Source organism: Gracilinanus agilis, chromosome 3 (genome assembly GCF_016433145.1).
Source record: "Gracilinanus agilis isolate LMUSP501 chromosome 3, AgileGrace, whole genome shotgun sequence".
Classification (NCBI taxonomy): domain Eukaryota; kingdom Metazoa; phylum Chordata; class Mammalia; order Didelphimorphia; family Didelphidae; genus Gracilinanus; species Gracilinanus agilis.
This window is the reverse complement of record NC_058132.1, coordinates 527740446-527759961: the sequence shown is the minus strand read 5'-3', so window position 1 is coordinate 527759961 and position 19516 is coordinate 527740446. Positions and strand designations below refer to the sequence as shown.

The window sequence follows — 19516 nt, the reverse complement described above, 5'->3', positions numbered from 1 at the left end:
CCAATAATATTCCATCACCAACATATACACAATTTGTTCAGCCATTCCCCAGTCAATGGACACCCCCTCATTTTCCAATTATTTGCCACCACAAAAAGCACAGCTATAAATATTTTTGTACAAGTCTTTTTCCTTATTATGTCTTTGGGGTACAAACCCAGCAGTGGTATGACTGAGTCAAAGGGTAGGCATTCTTTTAAAACCCTTTGTGCATAGTTCCAAATTGCCTTCCAGATAGTTGGACCAATTCTGGGTGACCATTTTTAAATCCCCAAACCTCTCAGGGCCCAGGGCAATTCTCTAAGACTCTAAGGTACAGTTGGGTTTTCCAACTACAACATGGGAAGAGTTTCCACATTGGGAATTTGCTACATGGAAAAATCACAAATTAAGCTCCCTTTTCCCCCCATCAAATCTATTGCAAGTATTTTTTATATATGCTGTTTTTTTGTGATAGATATTTTGTTGGAGAGTTTCATTCACGGTGTCTTATATGTCTTTGTATTCTCCATGGTTAACACCTTGCACAAAGTAGACATTCAAAAAACACAACAGTTTTATAAAGTTGATTTCAGTATTATTGAATAAAGTAAGCACGTCAGATTTTCCGTGAAATGTGTCATGTACATGCACACATGTATACATATGCATACCAATAGAGAGACAGAGTTATTTTTAGCATAACAGTGGGAACATTCTGGTTTTGGGAGATAAAACTATATAGTTTTTGCTAAAATCCATTATAAGCATGACTGTAACATTCATTTTGGTTGACTGAAAATGTGGAGGAACTTCAAAAAGTCATCTGGTCCAGATGACTAAGCTTTAATCATATACTTTTCTTTTTAAATCTTACTTTCTGTCCTAGTGACATCTCTAAACAGAAGAGCAAGGGCTAGACAAACAGGATATAAGGCAAGTGAATCACGAAAACCAAGGATTGATCAGTCTGACCACTACAGGAAGGATCAGTAGCATCAGCCAATGGCTATAAGCTGTTTTTCAGAATATGCTATATTTACTATTAAAACTTACTTTCTCTTTTAGTGCTTGCTTAGAATGCCTCCTGTATGCCAATTTGTAAAAATTTTAATGTGTTTCAGAGAACAGACTACTTTTTAAATGCCTTATTCTTACATCACTTTTACTTTCAAGACAATACTCCCTCTTCCTTAATAAAAAAAGAAAGAAAGTCAGGTTAGCAAAACCATTCTACACAATGACCAAGTTAGAAAGTATATATAATGTGTTCTACAACTGTAGTTTCCCGCCTCTGCTATCAAGGGAGGAGGAAGGATTTATTTTTTCTACTTTTCTCTTGATACCGTTTGGTCATTCTAATTACATTGTCTTCAATTTTATTCCTTTCACATGTTGTTATATGTTTTTCTGATTCTGCTTACTTTATTTTATTAGTTCATATATTGAATTCTTAGTGTGTTCTTATAAGCACAATACTATTTCATTATATTCATTTACCTTGATTTGTTTTTAGCTATGCCTCACTTAATGGGTAACTAGTTGATTTCCAGTTGTTTGCTTTTTCTCACTATTTCATTTTATTTTGTTTTTAATATAAATATATCTTTTTAAATATTATATTCATTTCCAAATATAAACCTCCCTCTAGCCCCTATCCAGCAGGCCCTTCCCTGAAACAAAGAATTTTTTTTTTAAAAGGGGGTAAAAAAGTTCAAGAGTAGACAATCTATCTACACAAGCAGTATTCCATTCCTTTAGTCTCCACCTCCCTTTTAAGAAAAAAAAAATTGGTGTGTCTTCTTAACTCTTCTTCATAGTTAAGCTTGGTTAATTATACTTACATAGCCATGAAGTTTCTTTTTATGTTTTTTTACATTACATTGTTGTCAAGTGTATTGTTTTTCTGGTTCTACCTTTTTACTACATGAGTTCATGTGAGTTTTTCTATGCTTCTGAATACTCTTATCATTTTTTCTTATGACACAATATTCAGTTTCATAGTTTTTTCTATAATCTGCTCTTTAGCTTAATTATTATTCAGAATGCCATTATTAAATCTCCATATGCTCATTCATCTTAGGTATGATCAGTGGCTGCTGTCTCATTCTTTATTTTTTATGTTATGTCTCACCTTGTTTAGATTGTATTCTAGAATGCAGGATTCTTCTGTCTTTGTCCTCAATACAGAATGTGATGCTTTGTTTAGAAAGGTTAAAGTGTTGTCATGACCCCATCTTTATTTTTCCCTCATTCTCTACTTCCTACAAACACACATAGGGCTCTCTTATCCTTGAAAATCCTTCAGGTGATCCTACCATCCCCCTGGTATGACTTTTCTATAATCTTATATAAAGAATTATCTTGTTTGTCCTTCCTTTCTCCTAAAAAGACATCATGGTGATGTCTTGTTTGTGAATTGAATTTAAGTGAGACAGAGTTGCACAAAGTCATCAGCCCCCCCACCCCCCTCTCTTTTTGAAGAAAGTCATTGAAGTTCAGTGGGAGAAAAGTCAAGTCTTCTGGTGATGGCCCTGATGCAGTAGATAACCTTGGTGTCTTTGACATCAGGCTATTAGAACAAATTTTCCTCATCCACCCATTCCACCAGCAAAGTCTTGAGGTCAACATACTTCTAACTCACCGACAGGTTTGAGGCCTGCTGCCTCTACTTCCTCACATTCACTTCTAAACTCTTTGAAATCTTGCTTTCATGACATTACTGACTGCTGATGCCTCCTACCTGTCTCACTATTCTTTTTCTGACTAGTTTGATGTATCCTCATCCATCTCCTGTTCTTTTTATCAGAGGTGCCCCCAAAGCTCTTTATAGTTTCTCTTCTGGTTTTATTAACTCCCAAGGGCTCACTTATTACCTCTATGTAGTTGACTCCCAAATCTGCATGTATAACCCTAACCCCTGATTACAGTCACATTGTCATCAGCTCACTGCATGAGGGCCACTCCTCCACTTCCCCATCAGCATCTTGAAGTGAATCTGGGCAAAAGGAAATTCTTAACTCCTTCCCCCAAAACTACCTTTCCTCTAAACATCTCTCTCATTCACTCATAATCGTAACTTCATTCCTGATTATTTTCTCACATAATCATTGACTGAGTGTTTTCTAGATTGAAATCTCACATTCATCCCCTTCTCTCCACTAGCACCCTTCTCATTACCTCTAAACTGTACTAGCTTTATTGTCTATCTTCTTCCTTTCAGACTCTCCCCTCTCAAAAACATCTTCCACATAGCTGCCAAAATAACCTCCTTATACTATCAGTTTGACCATCTCACATCCTTGTTTAAAAAAACCTGTATTTCACTATTTTCTTCAGAATAAACTCCCCCCCCCCCCCATCTTCTCAGCCTGTTACTTAAAGCTCTCTACATTTTGGCTTCAGTCTCCCTTTCCAGGTATTTCACATGACTTCCTTTCACTCTTTGTAACAGACAAACTAACCTACTATCCCTCTACTGTCTCTGAAGTTGTCATTCCATTTCTGAGCTATTCTGTATTGTCCTCAGAATGCACTCCTTGTTGCCAGTCTGCTGCTCAGCTTAGGCTCTGCCTCCTTCCTTGTGTTCCTACTCTCTCATTTTTAGTGTTTTCTAAAACACATGTTATGTATATTATACATTGTATGTATTACAGCCTCCTGGTAGAATGTTTAAGTCCAGAGATTTGTCATCTCATCCTCAGCCCCACACAATAGATATTTAGTTTTTTGGATAGAATTGTTGAATTGGAGTAAACATACTTTTGTATCTTGTGAGTGAGGCATCATGGTTGTAACAGATAAGAATTCTGAGCCTGGAATGTTAGAAGTAGGTTCCTATCCTTTGCCTTCACATTTTATAACAGGTGGCTTTGGTCAAGTTGCTTAATAATTTCTGTATGCATCAGGTAGATCCCTAGGATCTATCTACTAAGCTATAAAAAATTGATTCATTTCCTTCACTGGGAGTTCCCCATACTAAGAACATCACATATCCTTCTTATATTCACTGATGTAGTAGGTATTTAAAAAGAAAAGTGAATACAAACCTTTTAATCATTTTTTGCTCTTGTCTAGATACTACTCATTTTCAAACATGTCTAAAAATATTATCAATGAACTTGTGAACCAAATATTTTTAATTAGTCAGATTAGAAGTATAATGCATTCTTTTCCCAAAAGTTTTGCTTTTATGAATTTTTATCTTCGATTTTTATTCCAGGAGTAATCATAATTAAAAGCATAATGAATTTGTGGTAGGTGAGATCATTTTTACTTTTTTAACCTTTATTGAATTTAGTGGATTTAGTACTTCAAGAAAAAACATGGGTGTTGGTTTTTTTACAGAGGTAGACAATTACTTAAAATTTTATTGACAGTAGTTTAAGTATTTGTGTTAATGTCATAAATATTATTTTTTGGAGATAGATGTTTTTCTGTGGCACTTTGTACCAGGCATTTTAATTATCAGAATTCATGATGATATTGTCCTGATAATCTACTTTCCATGTCTTCATAAATTATAAAATTTATCATCTAGGTTAAACAATTTTTAAAGCATGCATCTGAACTAAAAATGAATAGTTAGGAAATTGCTCTTACCTTTTTTTTTAATGTGAATTTACCCATTCAAAAAAATTTACCAGATCTAGAACTAATATCATACCTCACAGTTTTGTTTCCCCTTTTGCCTTGCGGATTGCAGCTAAGATGTTATAAAACTAGCATTGGATTTGCACTTAATACCTGGAGTTTGAGTGTTGGCTCTGTCACCTACTCTGGGTAAGTTGGTAAAGAAGCTCTGTGATTTCATTGGTATGGGTACTCTCATGTCTTAAATGATCTTCATTGAGTTACTGCCAAAAAAATGCCATCTTCACCTAGTAGATTGCTTAGATAAGTAGAAGAACCTCTCTAAACTTAGATTGATTGTCAGTAACACAAAGACAATAACAAAAAAAATCCATTCCTTGGACTTTCCAACTTGGAACCTACCAAGGTACGACTTCAGTGAACAATTATGTTGAAGTGTTTATGTATATAGTTATTTACCCTGGAGACAATTTGGTATTCTACCTCAGTGCTCAATATAAGGAAATGGCACTTATTCAAATGATTTGGGAGAAATCATAGTCTCAGACTTAGAGCTGAAAAGGACCTTAGAGGTCATTTAGTTAAATCATCTCATTTTAAAGATAAAGTAACTGAGCCCAAGAAGATACTTGTCCAAGGTCACATGTTCCTAGTTGAATCAATATTTTAGTAATCTAGCTGGCAATTGAATGATATATGGAGGGGCAGTAAGATGTCTCTGTGGATAGAGTATCAGGACTAAGGACCGGAGGACCTCAGTTTAAATCTGGCCTCACACACTTCCTAGCTGTGTGACAGTGTGTGGGAAAGTCACTTAACCCTGGTTGCTTAGCCCTTCCCACTCTTCTGCCTTGGAACTCATACTTACTATTGATTCTAGAACAGAAGGTAAGGGCTTATCAAATTAAAAAAAAAAAAGAAAAAGAAAGAAAGCTAGGTGGTAGGTATAATTAGGGTGCATCATTAGCACAATGAGCTGTGCATGAGAAACACCTTCAAGAATATTCACAGTAGGAATCAGAAGCTAGATACTGAGATAATATGGTTTAGTGGGTGGAGTGCAGGATTTGAAGTAAGGAAGAACTGGGTTTAAATCCTGCCTGAGACACTTAATAATACAGGGCAATTCACTTCTCTGAAATTAAATTTTCTCACCTTTAGTCAGCCATTCAGTCAGTGAGCACTTTTTGAGCATCAGCTATATGCCAGGCATGATTTTAGGTTCTGTGGTTTCAGAGAAAAATAAAACAGTATTTGCCCTTCAGGAATTTATAATGCTATGAAGAGGAGGAGTGGGGAATCGAAGAGATCCACATTAACATATCCAAAATAAGTAAAAGGTAAAATTTTGGGAGGTTGACATTTAAGCTGTTTCAAAGAAAGTTCTAAGAGTTGGAGATGAAGTGGTTGTTATTGCAGGTTTTCAGTGAGTTGGTGAATCTTCTATTGAGAACCTGAACAAAACCGGCATGGAACTAGTTAAAAAAAAAGAAATCATCTACTGATATCATTCTTTTTCTTTTTTACATTATCTTAGTTTATATCCTCCCTTTTCTTCTACTCAATAAATCATCTCATGTTTTTAAAAAAAAATTAAGAGAAGAAAAATATAGTTCAACAAAAACAACTTCACATCAACTTTACCTGGTAATTTATGCAGTATTCCATGCTTATAGGCCCTCACCTCTTGTGGGTGGGAGTGGGGAATTGGTCAGGAGTTCTCCTATCGCCCAACTCCCATCAACTAACTTAATGACAAGACTTTGAGTTTGCTTGATCTTAATGCATCTGATTCCTGAAGTTGGCATTAGTGTGGGAAGCCCTATGGTTTCCCAAGAATTTAAATTCTCTGTTGTCATTTCATGGAGTTTTCACTGAGTTTGGTATTTCTGAATTATCTTAGGCTTTCAGTTACTTTGCATCTGCTATACAATATATAATATATATTACTTTTTCTGAACTTTTTGAGTAGCCACAAGCAACTACTCTGCCATCTTTTTGGTCATGATTTGTACTGTGATTTTCACAAAAGGGAATAAAATGGGTTCAGCGCTAACCAATGAACTTCAATTCAGTTTCTGGCAAAATTTGAGAATATTATTAAGGGGATAGTTAATGAACACCTACAAAAGGGAAGCGATCATCAAAAATATACTGGTAGAGCAAGAAATACTTCGAATACTCTGTGTGTGTTAGCAGTGCATTTAGTAGAGCCATTCATGTTAACTCTTATTGGAAAAATGAAGAAGTGTAGTTTTAGACATTGAAATAGTATGATGGCACTGGCCCTCTTTGGCCAAACCCAAAGAGTAATCATTAGTGTTTAGATGTCTGCTCTTCATGGTTGTCTCCTTGCCATTATACTCTTATCAGTGACTTAGATAAATGCATACTTAAACATATGTGCAAATCTCATAAAGCTGGGAGGGATAGTTAACATACAGGATGACAGATCAGGTTCCAAAGTGATCTTGACAGGCTAAAGCATTAGGGCTGAATCTAATAGGATGAAATTCAGCAGGGATAAATAAATGTAAAGTTTTAAATTTTGGTTCAAAAAATAGTTTCACAACTACAAAATGAGGGTAATAATAATCACGATTTGAGAGCAATTTCTTCATCAGAAAAAGATCAAGGGGTTTTAGTAGCCTTCAAGCTTAGTGTGAGGCAGCAGTATTATTTGGCAGTTAAGAAATCTGATGAGAGAGCTGGTGTCTGAGCCTGTGGAGATGATGGTCCTGTTCTTCCACCCTAGTCAATCCATACCCACTGATAGTGTGTTTTGATAGAACATTGGTAAGTTGTAGAGTATTCAGAGGGAGATAATGACATCAATAGCTGACATTTACATGGTGACTCAATGTTTTCAAAAGCCTTGAAAATACATTATTTTATTTGATTTTTACAACAATCTGAAATAATAGGGGTGATCACTTCCATTTTATAGATAAGGAAACTGAGACCTAGTGAGATCAAGTGACATGCCCAGGATGCCATTACTCCTCAATATGTGAGATACAGTTTGAATACACATCTTTTTGGCTCCACATTCATCTTTGTTCTATGCTGTCAGGCTTCTCCAGGATGGTAAAGAACATCAAGTTCACAGCATACAAAGATCAATTATAGGAATTGGGCATGTTTAACCTGGAGAAAAGAAGACTTAGGAGCAACATGATAGTTGTCTTCAGGTATCAAAGGGCTGCCCGGTAGAACTTATTATTCTAGCTCTCAGAGAGTAAGACTAAGAGTAATGGGGAAAAGTTATATTATCCCAAAATGAGAAGCTTTGGGGAAAGGTTCTAGGTTCTTCCTCACCGTGATAGGTCTTCCAGCAAAGATTGTAATACCACTTGATGTGGAGAAAATTATAGTTCATATATACCCTGGTTTCAGTGACTTATTGGGGGCCCTTACAACTTTCAGAATTGTTGCTTCTCCAAAGGTGTGGATGGGTTATCTGCATTTACAGAACAATCAGGATCATAGGCTGCAAGGGCACAATTCCCCCCTCCATAATTTTGCAGATGAGGAAGATGAGGCTCAAAGGAGTTAATGACTTGTCCAGGGTCATATAGGTAGAAAGCATTTGAACTCAGGTCTTCTTAACTCCTATTTCAGTGCAGTATGGAATTGGTAAGATCTTAGAGCCATCAAATAAATTACATAATAATGTTAAAGTAAATAGTCTCAGTTAAAGTAAATAGCTAGTCTCTGAGGAATGAAACTAGCTGGAGGGTGTAGGAAAGACTCCTTGCAGAAGGCAGGACTTTATTGGACTATAAGCTCTTTGAGGGCTGAAACTGTCTTTTGCCTCTTTTTATATCCCCAGTACTTAGCATAGGGTCTGGCACAAGTCACTTAATGAATATTTAGTGACTGATTGGAAAAAGAAGAATGACATTACTATTCCACCAAATAGCTAATCTGCTTGTTAATGAACCTCTTATCACTGAAATTAGGCTGATCCTTGAATAAAGGTCACAGTCTGTCACCTCTACCAAACTCAGCTTGCTAGGTAGGACTCTACTCAGTTTGATAGAACCTGTTATGATTGACATTCTGCTGACATAGTCTGTGAAAACCCAGGGTCACATACATACCACAATGAGAATTTGGACTAGGATTTTGGTGGAGCAATATATTAATAGTAATAATTTTCAATAAGCTTCTATCAAAAGAGTATAATAGCTAATACCATTCAGCTGTAGATGACCAAAACGTAGTTATCAAGAATAAATTAGCAAATTATTATTGCCATATAGGTTTACTTAGAGGGGGAGTTGAGGATAAACTAATAAAAATCACCAATTATTTGGTTATCATAAAATAACTGAATGGGTGCAAAGTTTAGGTAAATATTTTTTGAAGTCAAATAATTATCTTTATAACACATTTGAATCATTGTTAATAGATATTTAACTCTTATTTTGAGTTGAGTATTAAGATTGGAGTGGAGATTATATAATGGGATTTATTTCTATAATTTAGGAAGTTTTATTGTACATTGGAAGTATAACAGATATTTGATTTTTCAGTGCTGAGTGCTTTTTATTAAAATAATAGAGATCTCACAAATCCTACAATTGACCTACTACAAAGCAACTTGCAGATATTAAGTCAAAGTGTTGGAAGTACCTAACTTAACTTGGTTTTAAAAAATAATTTGTTAACTGTAGTTAAGTAGATTACTTTGAAACAAACAAAAAAAATCTGTTTTTTCTTTATAACTTTTTGTTAATTCATGGTGTATATTTGTTTCTTCATAGGTATGAGAAGGTACCAGTGATCTTGGTTGGGAACAAAGTGGACCTGGAAAGTGAAAGAGAAGTATCATCAAATGAGGGAAGAGCTTTGGCTGAAGAATGGGGTTGTCCCTTTATGGAGACATCTGCTAAAAGTAAAACAATGGTGGATGAGCTCTTTGCAGAAATTGTTAGACAAATGAACTATGCTGCTCAGCCAGACAAAGATGATCCATGCTGTTCTGCGTGTAATATACAATAGCATTTAAAATATGGACATATCTTGGACACAGTTTACTCAACTTTTGTAGGTGGTAAAATCCTGACTGCTTTACTACCCAATTTGCAAGGATGTGTGGAATGAATCTACAGTGAAGTTACAGCTCTTATTCAGAGCTAAGCAGTGATTATCAATCAGTGTCTCTGAATACATTTAGGTTCAGTAATGACATTTTTTACTACCATCCTTGGTCTCCCTTCTGTACCTGCAACTCACTGGCATAGCCAGTTAATCTACAGGGTGATCTCATTTGAAAGCTATGTTGGCATTGTCCCAGAAAATAGCAACTATTGCATAAATTAGAAATATTCTTGAGGGAGAAATGAGAAGACCTGCAGTGATCATTCACAATTGAAATATTTGTTCTGTTTTTGTTTCTTAAAGGGAGAAATCATACATGAATATGGAATTTTAGGACTTATAGTGCTTCTGGCCAAGTTAACTCAGTCAAGTAAAGCAGGATCAACCATACTACTGACAGCATTATAGGGAGACATTCTCTAACAAGGCTGGCAGATTATTTCAAAATTTGTTTGCAAAATCAATGCTGTTAGTTGTATATTTTATCCTAGTCTGTGACATGGAACTCATTGCATCAGTCCTTGAAAATGAAGAGATCCTGACAGGTTGTGGGAAATGCAGTTTGGTTTTATAATGTGTTAAATCATCTGCTTTGCTACTAAAAATGGAAGATCTCTTCAGGTTTTTTTCAGACAAAAGATAAGCAAACATACCTCTGTTTACAAAGCAGGAAATGTCTTTATCACTTTACTGAACATGGAGGAAGCAACTATGATGAAAAGAAATTGCTTAGCCTTACTAACAAGGAGCATTTTAGTAGATTAACTAGTACCATCTTGTAAGGAAAATGAAGCCATGTTGCATCCAGATGTTCCCATTTGCAGAAACCTCATGGGACAGTACAAACATTCTGCATTTTTAAGTTTGTTAAGACAGCAAATTCCTTTTTGCCTTTAAGGGCTATGGTTTTTGGTGTGATCCCAAGCTAACTTTCTTTCAAAATCAAGTTTGCTATTTCAGAGCTTTAATGTTGACATTTTAAAAAATTGAATGACCATGTGAAACAGTTCTGGCTTAAAGGTAGGATATAAGTTATAGAATAATGAGTAAGGGATAAAAAACCTTTTATCTCCAATTTTCCTGATGTACTATACGAAGGTTCTCCTGCAACAGTTTTGCCCTGATTACTGAAGTGGCAAATAGAGTGGGAGTGAATATTTTGTTTTGAAAAGGTGCTCAAGCTTTGACATTTTTAGTTTTCATAGCCATGAAGTATTTTATCCATTTGCATGACTAATGGCACAGAAATACCTTTTCAGAGTTTTACAATGAAATGTAGATGATTTATCAATTTTAAGCTTCAGAGTTTTGAATGCTGAAGAGATTATCTTGAGTCGGACCTCAGTAGATAAATTTGGCCTTCAAAAACTGCAAAATCTCTGAGCCTGTGGTCTACATGCCACCCTGCATTTTATTGGTGTCACAATCTCATGCAGTAACTCTTTATCTTTTGTTAGGTAATTGAGAGGATGTGTGCTTGTATGTTTGCATATGTATTTGGAAGGCTGGTTGCCTTCCAAATCTGGCATAAGTTGAGAGACATTAGCCCCCCCCCCCTTTTTAAACTTCCATTGTTATGTAATTGATTTATAGCAGAGTGTTCAGTAACTGGCAGAAATTCTGCAGAAAAAAAAAAGTTCTGATCAGACTATTCCCAATGGATGCATGTGTAAAAATCAATACCTAATTTATTGGTCTTTCTGAATTTTTAGTCATGAGTTGCTTTCTTTCATGTAGTTTCCATCATTCTCAGTTTTGAAGCACCTTGTTCATATACAATTTCAGCCCTTTATATTAAATCCACTTTTAAGACCCGAGTGTCCGGGAGAATTGAAGGTACAAAGAATATTACTTTTCTCTTGCAGTAGAAATATCTGACAGAGAATTAGATTCCAAATCCTGTACCTTTTCAAAATTTCTCTATTTTACATATTTTCAGATTCAGATAATTGAATAGCACTGATAGTTTGGAATGCATTTATGTATACTTTGTAAAGGTTCTACAGTCTTATACCATGGATTGCTATGCAGACAATAGAAATGGGCAAAAATAGCACGAGGGGTCTTGCAAAATGTAGAGAGCAAAAGATGATCCAAAATTTCAATTGTGTAGTTGTTTGTTACATAAAAACTTTCAGATGAGCCTTTTAATGTGCACATCTTAGTAATCAGTGAATTGGCCACTTGGTCATGTGTCATCACAGTCCTACATGGTTAGTGACAAAGCAAAACCCGTTGTCACAAAAAAAAATGTAAATGCTATTGTGCTCTCTGTCTTGTAGTTCTCAAATTCTGATGCTCTTTTGATATATCATCTGGTGAGAACATACTTTGGCTTGATTGAATGATATTACATTTGGTGAGATGTTGGCAAAAAGTTTGAAAACAGGAAGATGAACCTTAAGGGGCCACCTCTTTCTGTGAAGGTTAGTAACCTTGACTCACTCTATTTTGTACCCTGATCAGACTAGCAATTATTGTCAGTGGAAATTTTTCTAACATGCCTTAAAAATATTATGGTTTGATCCAAAGACCCACTTTTACTTTAGCTGTTCTTGTAGGGTTTTGTACTTTTCTACAAAAGCAGCATTTTTTTTTAAGTTTTACTGATTTTTTCCTTTTAATGTTGCAATTTTAATTCTTGTAAGCTGTAAAAGTGATGGTAACTGTTGCCTTTCGTTTTTGCTCAGCCTGTGCAAAACAAGCCAGCATCTGATCAAAAGTATTCACAAAAGTCTTTCTTAAACATTTGAAAGGTGCTTTGATCACTTTATCCTTCGGTTTGTACAATTAGAAATTAGCTTTTCTGACTAGTAGTACCACAGTTGCCATCACTTATCTATGAGAAAACTACTGGTATCTTCTCTCCGGTGTAAAGAATGTTGCCTAAAGATGTCTGCCATTTGTTTTTTCAGAGTATGTACGTGAGAATATGTGTGCATGTGTGTATGTATGTGGATTTTTATTATTGTTATTATTATTTTGTTCTGATCAGTGTCCTGTCTTAACACTGGTTAGGCATTAATTGTGAACCTCCCCAACCAATCAAATGTTAAAGATGACGGGAGTTTTTCTTTTCTGTTTATCTGTGTCATTGTGCATATGTTAAATCTCGATCAGGGTTTCAAGAGTGACTGCAGTGGGTTTTGGAAACAGACTTAACATTATTGATTTGGGGTTTCCCAGAGATTAATTAAATATAGTTCACAGTTAATTGTTGAGCTCTAATACAACTGACCATTTAAAATTGAACAACAGTTTATTGTTTTGTAACAATGTCAGTTGTTAAAACTCGCTGTTTGGGATAAAACAAGAATTGTACATAGAACTCAATGCAAATCCAACAGTTGTATTTGGAGTTAAATTATTTTAACAAATAAATTTATTTAATGAAACTTCCTCTGGATTTCTTTGTACTATCAGTATCCAAAATGAACTTGCATGATCTGTGCAGTTATTCCATGTATAATAAATTTTACTTCCATGAAGAAATTATTACATTTCTAAACAATAAATCTGCCCCAAGTATAAGTGCTTGTGCTTAATACTGGATATATGTTCAAACAGTATCTGACATACTTTAACTCTAGATTTAGAAAGATAACGAACCACGTTTTCTCAGGTCTACATCCCTAAAATTGTGATGGTTTTTGAGGTTCTGAACTGGATAATGCCAGTGTTTCAAAGAAACCTGATTATATATCCTAGCAATGATAGTTTGAACAGTCATGATGCTCATGCTAACAGGATTGTTCTAGATAATTGACATTGATTAGAGGTTGCATTATAGTCATGCCAATATCACTAAAATGCACCATTGTGCTCCCTGGTGATGGGCTTCAGCCTGGCTTTTTGTTTCCAGGTCATGTGCATCTTAAGGTGCCAGAAGCTGGAGGCTGGTCCTCTGTAGGGACTTCTTGTTCTATAGAGGATTCTGTGAATGTTGACAAATGCTGTTAATTGTATCCAGCCTTCAGCTGCTCTAGACACTGATAACTAGCTCATTCATTCTGTAAACCCAATTTAAACTGTGCCTTTTGGTTATGTTGCCATTGGACTATGTTGAAAGCCCTTGGCAACATTCCACTGCTTTAGTAGTTTCATTGTCTTAGTGCATAAGAGAATAATTACAAGGATATAACAGAGGTACTGTAGAAAAATGTTAGACTATTTCAAGTAAATGCAACTGTATATATATATATATATCTATCTTAAAACGACATTCAATTTAACTTTTAAAGTTGGCTAGCTTCATATTCTTTTTCAAAGTGTTTAAAATACTTAAATATGATCTTGTTAAACTATGTTGAATAGAAGGTTTTGAGACTAAAAAAATGTTGCTTTGGAACTTATCCAATTTGCAAGTACCTCATCCTAGGATGTATTGTTCAGTATATTCTGGTAAAATTTGGAGGCACGGGGAAGCAACTACAGGAGAAAATAGTAGCTGAAGGACCAGGAGGAGGCGACTCATTCAATTTAGGGTCAGATCAGAATGAACTTCAGCTGACCCCCAAGACTTGTGAAGCAAAGTAATAAGTTAACATAGACCCTTCTCTTGGGGGACAAGGGAGAAAGGAGTAAATTGGTAATTCTACTTAGCTTGTTTAAAGAAAAAAAATTTCATAATGAGATTGGCATACAAACTTTAACAAAGAACAATGCCTTGCTCTCCAAGCAGGCTCAAAAAGTATTGATCAGATGAATCATTCCAATGTAATTTTAAACTCTTCTGTTTGTAGTCCCAGTGTCTGGCACACAAAAAGTATTTAGGGACTTTTCTTTTCAATATAAAACCTACAACATAACTTAAGAAAGTTGCTATTTCACACCCACTGTGTGAAACTCTGGAAATCTAGTAATAGCCTTTTTTGTTTTTTTTTTCTTCCACAGGCTGTTTTCCTTCTTTCTCCTAAGCAATCTTCACTAAATACTTCAAAGAACCCACATATAAGTTGTTTTTTTTTTCTCCCCTGGAATAAGTAGCATCACTTTTCCACCTTTAGTAGATGGTGGTATGTTACTCTTAGATTTGTTCATATTACAGGTTCTCATTTTAGTTAAGGGAAATTTCCTTTGAATTCTCCCCTTCAACATTTTTCTTTTGGCCTAAATCTTGCCTTTGATGCCCTGTTTGTTCAATTTCCAAGGCATTTGGACAAGACAGGCTAGTAAGTGTCAAGAAATAATATTGAGAATTATTGCTGTTTATTGATACCACAGCCTTAGGAAATGTGGGTGGTTGGGTGAAAAACTGACTTAATTTAATGCTACTCCCATCATGCTATCATAAATACTGTCTGCCTTGGTTTCAGTATATGAGGCTCATAGGTCCAGGTGCTTTGCAAAAACACAGGCAGACAACTATATTTCTTTGATGTTGTGTTGCTCCAAGGCTAGTTTTAGGCTGTAGTTATCATTGGAAAGGGAGGTTAAGAGAAAATTATCGATCAAAATGAAAATCAAAGACTTCAAGTTAGAAGAGACCACAAGACCATTTAATTTCACTTTACACCCAATATACAAATCTCCATTACAACCTCTTTGATAGCTGGTCATTCATTCCTAGTTTCAGTTAAGTTCAGCTGTCTATTATGTTTCAGGTGTTATGCTAGATGATTGTGGAGATTCAAAGACAAAAATAAAAAAGGGGCTGCCTTCAGGAAGTTTACGTTCTCCTGACCCAAACACTCTTATTCATGAGGAGCTCACCACCCAACAAAGCAGTACATTTTGTTTTTCAACAGCTATAATCGTGAATGTATTTCTATATGCAAAATGGAAATATGCTTTCCTGTAATTTCCACATTTGGCCTTAGTCAGCCTTCCAAGGACTCTACAAAATAAGCAACCCATATTTCCATATAAGAGCCCCTCAGACATTTGAAGACGATTATCTTCTCCCTTGCTGCTCATTTGGAGGTTTCTGTACCTAGTTCCTTCAAGTTCCTCATGTAACTTAGTTTCTATCCCTTTCACCATCATGGTTGCACTGCCATTATATATACTTCAATTTGTTGTGTATACACTGTCTTTTATTCCTTATACATAAATGCTTATTGATTGTCAATGTCCATCTTAAAATTTAGTCCTCTAAACAGATTACCAGTTCCAGGTTTTTTCTAGTCACACAGTATTATTGAAGCTCCTTTGATCTGAATAATTTCTTAGTGTAGCCTGAAAAAAAGGTTTTTAGAGTTGAAATGTTACAAAATCCCCTTTATCTTTTAAATAAATTGCTGTTAAGCCAGACCCATCCATCTTTTTATACAGCAGATGATTTTGTTAGCCTAAGTGCATGACTACATTTGGGCCTATTAAATGTTTTCTTGCTAGTTTTGGTCTACTGTTGGAATCTGTTAAATCCTTTTGAATCTTGATTTCTTTTGCTTGGTAATGTAGCCATCTCCCTTCTTTTATGTCATCTACAAATTTTATAACAGTAATATCTTATATCCTGATAATAATAAGAAGAATAGCATTTAGAAAGTGTTTAAAGATTTACTAATAAAATAGCATTTAGAAAGTACTTCATTTACTAATAAAATAGCATTTAGAAAGTGCTTAAAAATTTAATAATAATAGAAATAGCATTTAGAAAGTGCTTAAAATTTGCAAAGCACTTTACATGTGCTATATCATTTGATCCCAAGAGCCACCCTATGAGATAGATGTTACTATTATCCCCGTTTTACAGATGAAGAAACTGAAGCTAACTAGGTTCAGGGCCCTTCCCAGGATCACTCAGTTAATGAATGGGGCAGAACTTGAACTTAAGCCCTCCCGACTCCATATGCAATATTTACTGTGTTCATAGCATGTCAACAACATCAGTGGTTCCATTAAAGCCAAATATAAAAGTCAAGTTGTTTGCCTTTAGAGATCTTCAAGTTGACATGTTTGCTTTGCACTTTTTTTCATTTCAATAGTCTGTGAATCCATAAAATTACCATTATCCAGTCCACCTAATGTTATTCTCCCTCTAGGTGCATCATGATGGTCTTTGGCAAATGCCTTTTTTAAAAAACAACTTTTACCTTCTGTCTTAAAATCAATACAAGTGTCAATTCTAAGGCAAAAGAGCAGTAAGGGGTAGGCAGCTGGGCTAAGTGACTTCGCCAGGGTCACCCAGCTAGGAAGTGTCTGAGGTCAAATTTGAACCCAAGAATCCTGTCCCTAGGCCTGGTACTCTATCCACTGAGCCCCTCAGCTGCTCTGCTCTGCACACTTCCTCAGTGGAAGATACTGCTACAGCAATTCAATTTGAACACATTATTGTCTTGTAATTAGCCCTATTTATATCTATTACTGCATTCCATGAACCCAGGAATTGTGTCCCACATGAACTTTGTGTCTTTCTCAGACACTTTGAATACATTGAATTTGTTTAATAAATCATTGATATACCACCCCTGTGCAAGTAACGACCAGGCACTGGCAGAAGGGCCATCGTGTTTTCTCTGTGCTTTCTCTCAGGCTGGTCATCGTCTAGCCATCTATCCTGCTTTATAGAAGCACCAGCTTGCGTGGACCAACCTTAATCAATGCCTGACAGGACTTAGTCTGCTAAACACGGAATGCACCACTTTCAGGGAAACCTGGGAAACCTCATTTAGCCCCAAATATAAAGGCATTCAGTAAGGCATGGAAGGCTAATTTTCTTCCCTCTCTTATTCTGAGGAAGATCAGAGCAGGGTGGGCAGAAAACAGTCTTTTCTCCACTTCTTCCTGCTGATATAATTATATTAGGAATGAGCTGCAAGGTAAAATGCCTGAGTACATAGTGACCCCCTCTACGAGCTGATGTGGACGCTGAATGGGTGTCCAAATAGCCGCTGGGCCAGAAGGCTGATGCGTCGCCAGCTTGGCTTCTGTCCAAAAGAAGGACCTGGGAACGAGCAGCTACGGAGACTCACTTTAAAATGAAGCAAGCTTGTAAAATTGGTGACAGGATACTGAACACTTAAGCAAGCAGAACATGTCGAGGAAAAGGCAACATGATTTCTGTGAGGGGAAATTGGGCTTCACTAAAATTCTGTGAGAAAGCACTGAGAGCCAGTGACTCTATGCCAAGCGGGGAACTGGGGTAGTACTTGAACAAGACAGCCTTTTCACAAAACTGGAGGGACTGTCATGTTGAAGAGGGATTAGACTTGTTCTGCTTAGCCCTAGGAGATCTGACCTAGCAGCAGTGGGTGGAAGAGAGGGAGATTTGGGTTTAACAGAATGAGAAACTTCCTAACAATTAGAAAACCATCCAGAAAAGAAATAGAATGCCTCCAGAGGGGAACCTCATTAATGGGATCATAGGTTTAGGGCTGGGCGAGATCATACAAGACATCTTGTCCAACCCCTTCATTTTACAGATGAGGAAACTGAGGTGCAAAAAGGTCTGGCACAAGGGCAGACACGTAATAGGTGGCAGAGACAGAATCAAGTGCAAAAGGGGCAAGGGATGCCACAGATGACGTAGAAGGGATCCTTGGATGTGAGCAGGTAGGATTAATGACCCATGGAGATCCCTTCTGGCATTGTCATTCTTTAAATAATTAGGACCAATGATGAGTCAACCTGTATTTAATATACTTAGAGCCAGAACTATTTGACATTTATTATAAATAGAGTCCTGGCAAGGTGACTAAATGAGTGGTCATGCCTAACTCCCATCTCCCCTCTACCACCTCTTAAACAGTGACCAATGCATCCAACAAAAGAAAACAACCAAAAGCTGATAGAAAAGGAAGAAATGCTTACTGGAAAATTAACAATGAAAAGAGAATAAGTTTTGGGGTTTTGCTTGTTTTTCCTTAAGGCTCCAATACAATGGATAAATACTAAGACCTAAAAGAGCAAAGAGAAAAATCTCAAGATGGTAACAATAACTTCATTCAATCACAAGCTTTTTTGTTTACTCTGTCAGATTGTACTGGGGATACCCATATAAGAATGAGATTGCCTGCCTTCAAAAAGCTTACATCCTCCCCTGTGGTCCTGTGGTGTTCCTGTGCCCAGCCTCCCCATCTCTCCATAGATCAGGAAAGTCCTGTGACTCCGATGGCGAATGCAATTTTTGGCACTGATGTTAAGAAGCAAGCCCTTCGCAGCGTCCTAAGGGGGACATTGAAACCCATGAATCAGACCAGCCCAGAGCCTTAAAAAGAATGAATGAGGGATTATTTTGGAGGAATGTGAAAACAGAATAAGATTAGGAAAAGGTAGAACAGAAGAGTAGCACTAGTTAATCACTTAATATAATAAAGAAGGTCTCTGTAGTGTAGACGCTCAATATAGAGGATAAGAAAAGGATGGCTCAAACTCAAGTGCCAAAGCTTCTCAAAAGGGGCCAGTAATCCATACAAAAGGATCCAGTTATAGAATATAATGTTATCCATATTTTATTGCATTTTTTTTTTTTTTACTTTTTTATCTGGTTCAAGACCTCCACGCAGCTGGTATGTTTGACACCTCTCTTAGGGGACCCACTCCCAACTCTTTTGTAAAAACATTTATTTAAAGCCAAAAGCTAGCATTGTTTACAATAGAAAAACATTTGTTGCTTCTTTAATACAAACAGTTAAAGCACTATTTAAAACACCTTTCCCCACTATTATTTGACATTGTTCTAAAAATGCTAGTTATAACAATAAGATGAGGACAGAATTAAAGTCTTAAAGTACACCAGCAAAGGCAAATTATTTTATATTATATCTGCAAATTTATTTATATTTGCAGAAGACATGATAGTATGTGTAGAAGATACCAGAAAATCAGCAAAAATACTATATTAATATTTATGGATAACTTCAGTAAGGTTGCAAAATAAATCCACATAGATCAA

The 19516-nt window shown here is 36.0% G+C and overlaps 1 protein-coding gene across 3 annotated transcripts in view; it reads left to right on the top strand.

Moving 5' to 3' along the window:
- Positions 1-9579, top strand: part of RAP2A (RAP2A, member of RAS oncogene family) — a 42560-nt gene extending 32981 nt beyond the window's left edge. For all 3 annotated transcript variants that reach the window (XM_044670559.1, XM_044670558.1, XM_044670557.1), the window contains one exon: positions 9342-9579. In XM_044670559.1, the coding sequence (XP_044526494.1) occupies positions 9342-9579 (238 nt within the window). The remainder of the gene's footprint in view (positions 1-9341) is intronic.
- Positions 9580-19516: the final 9937 nt, after the last annotated feature.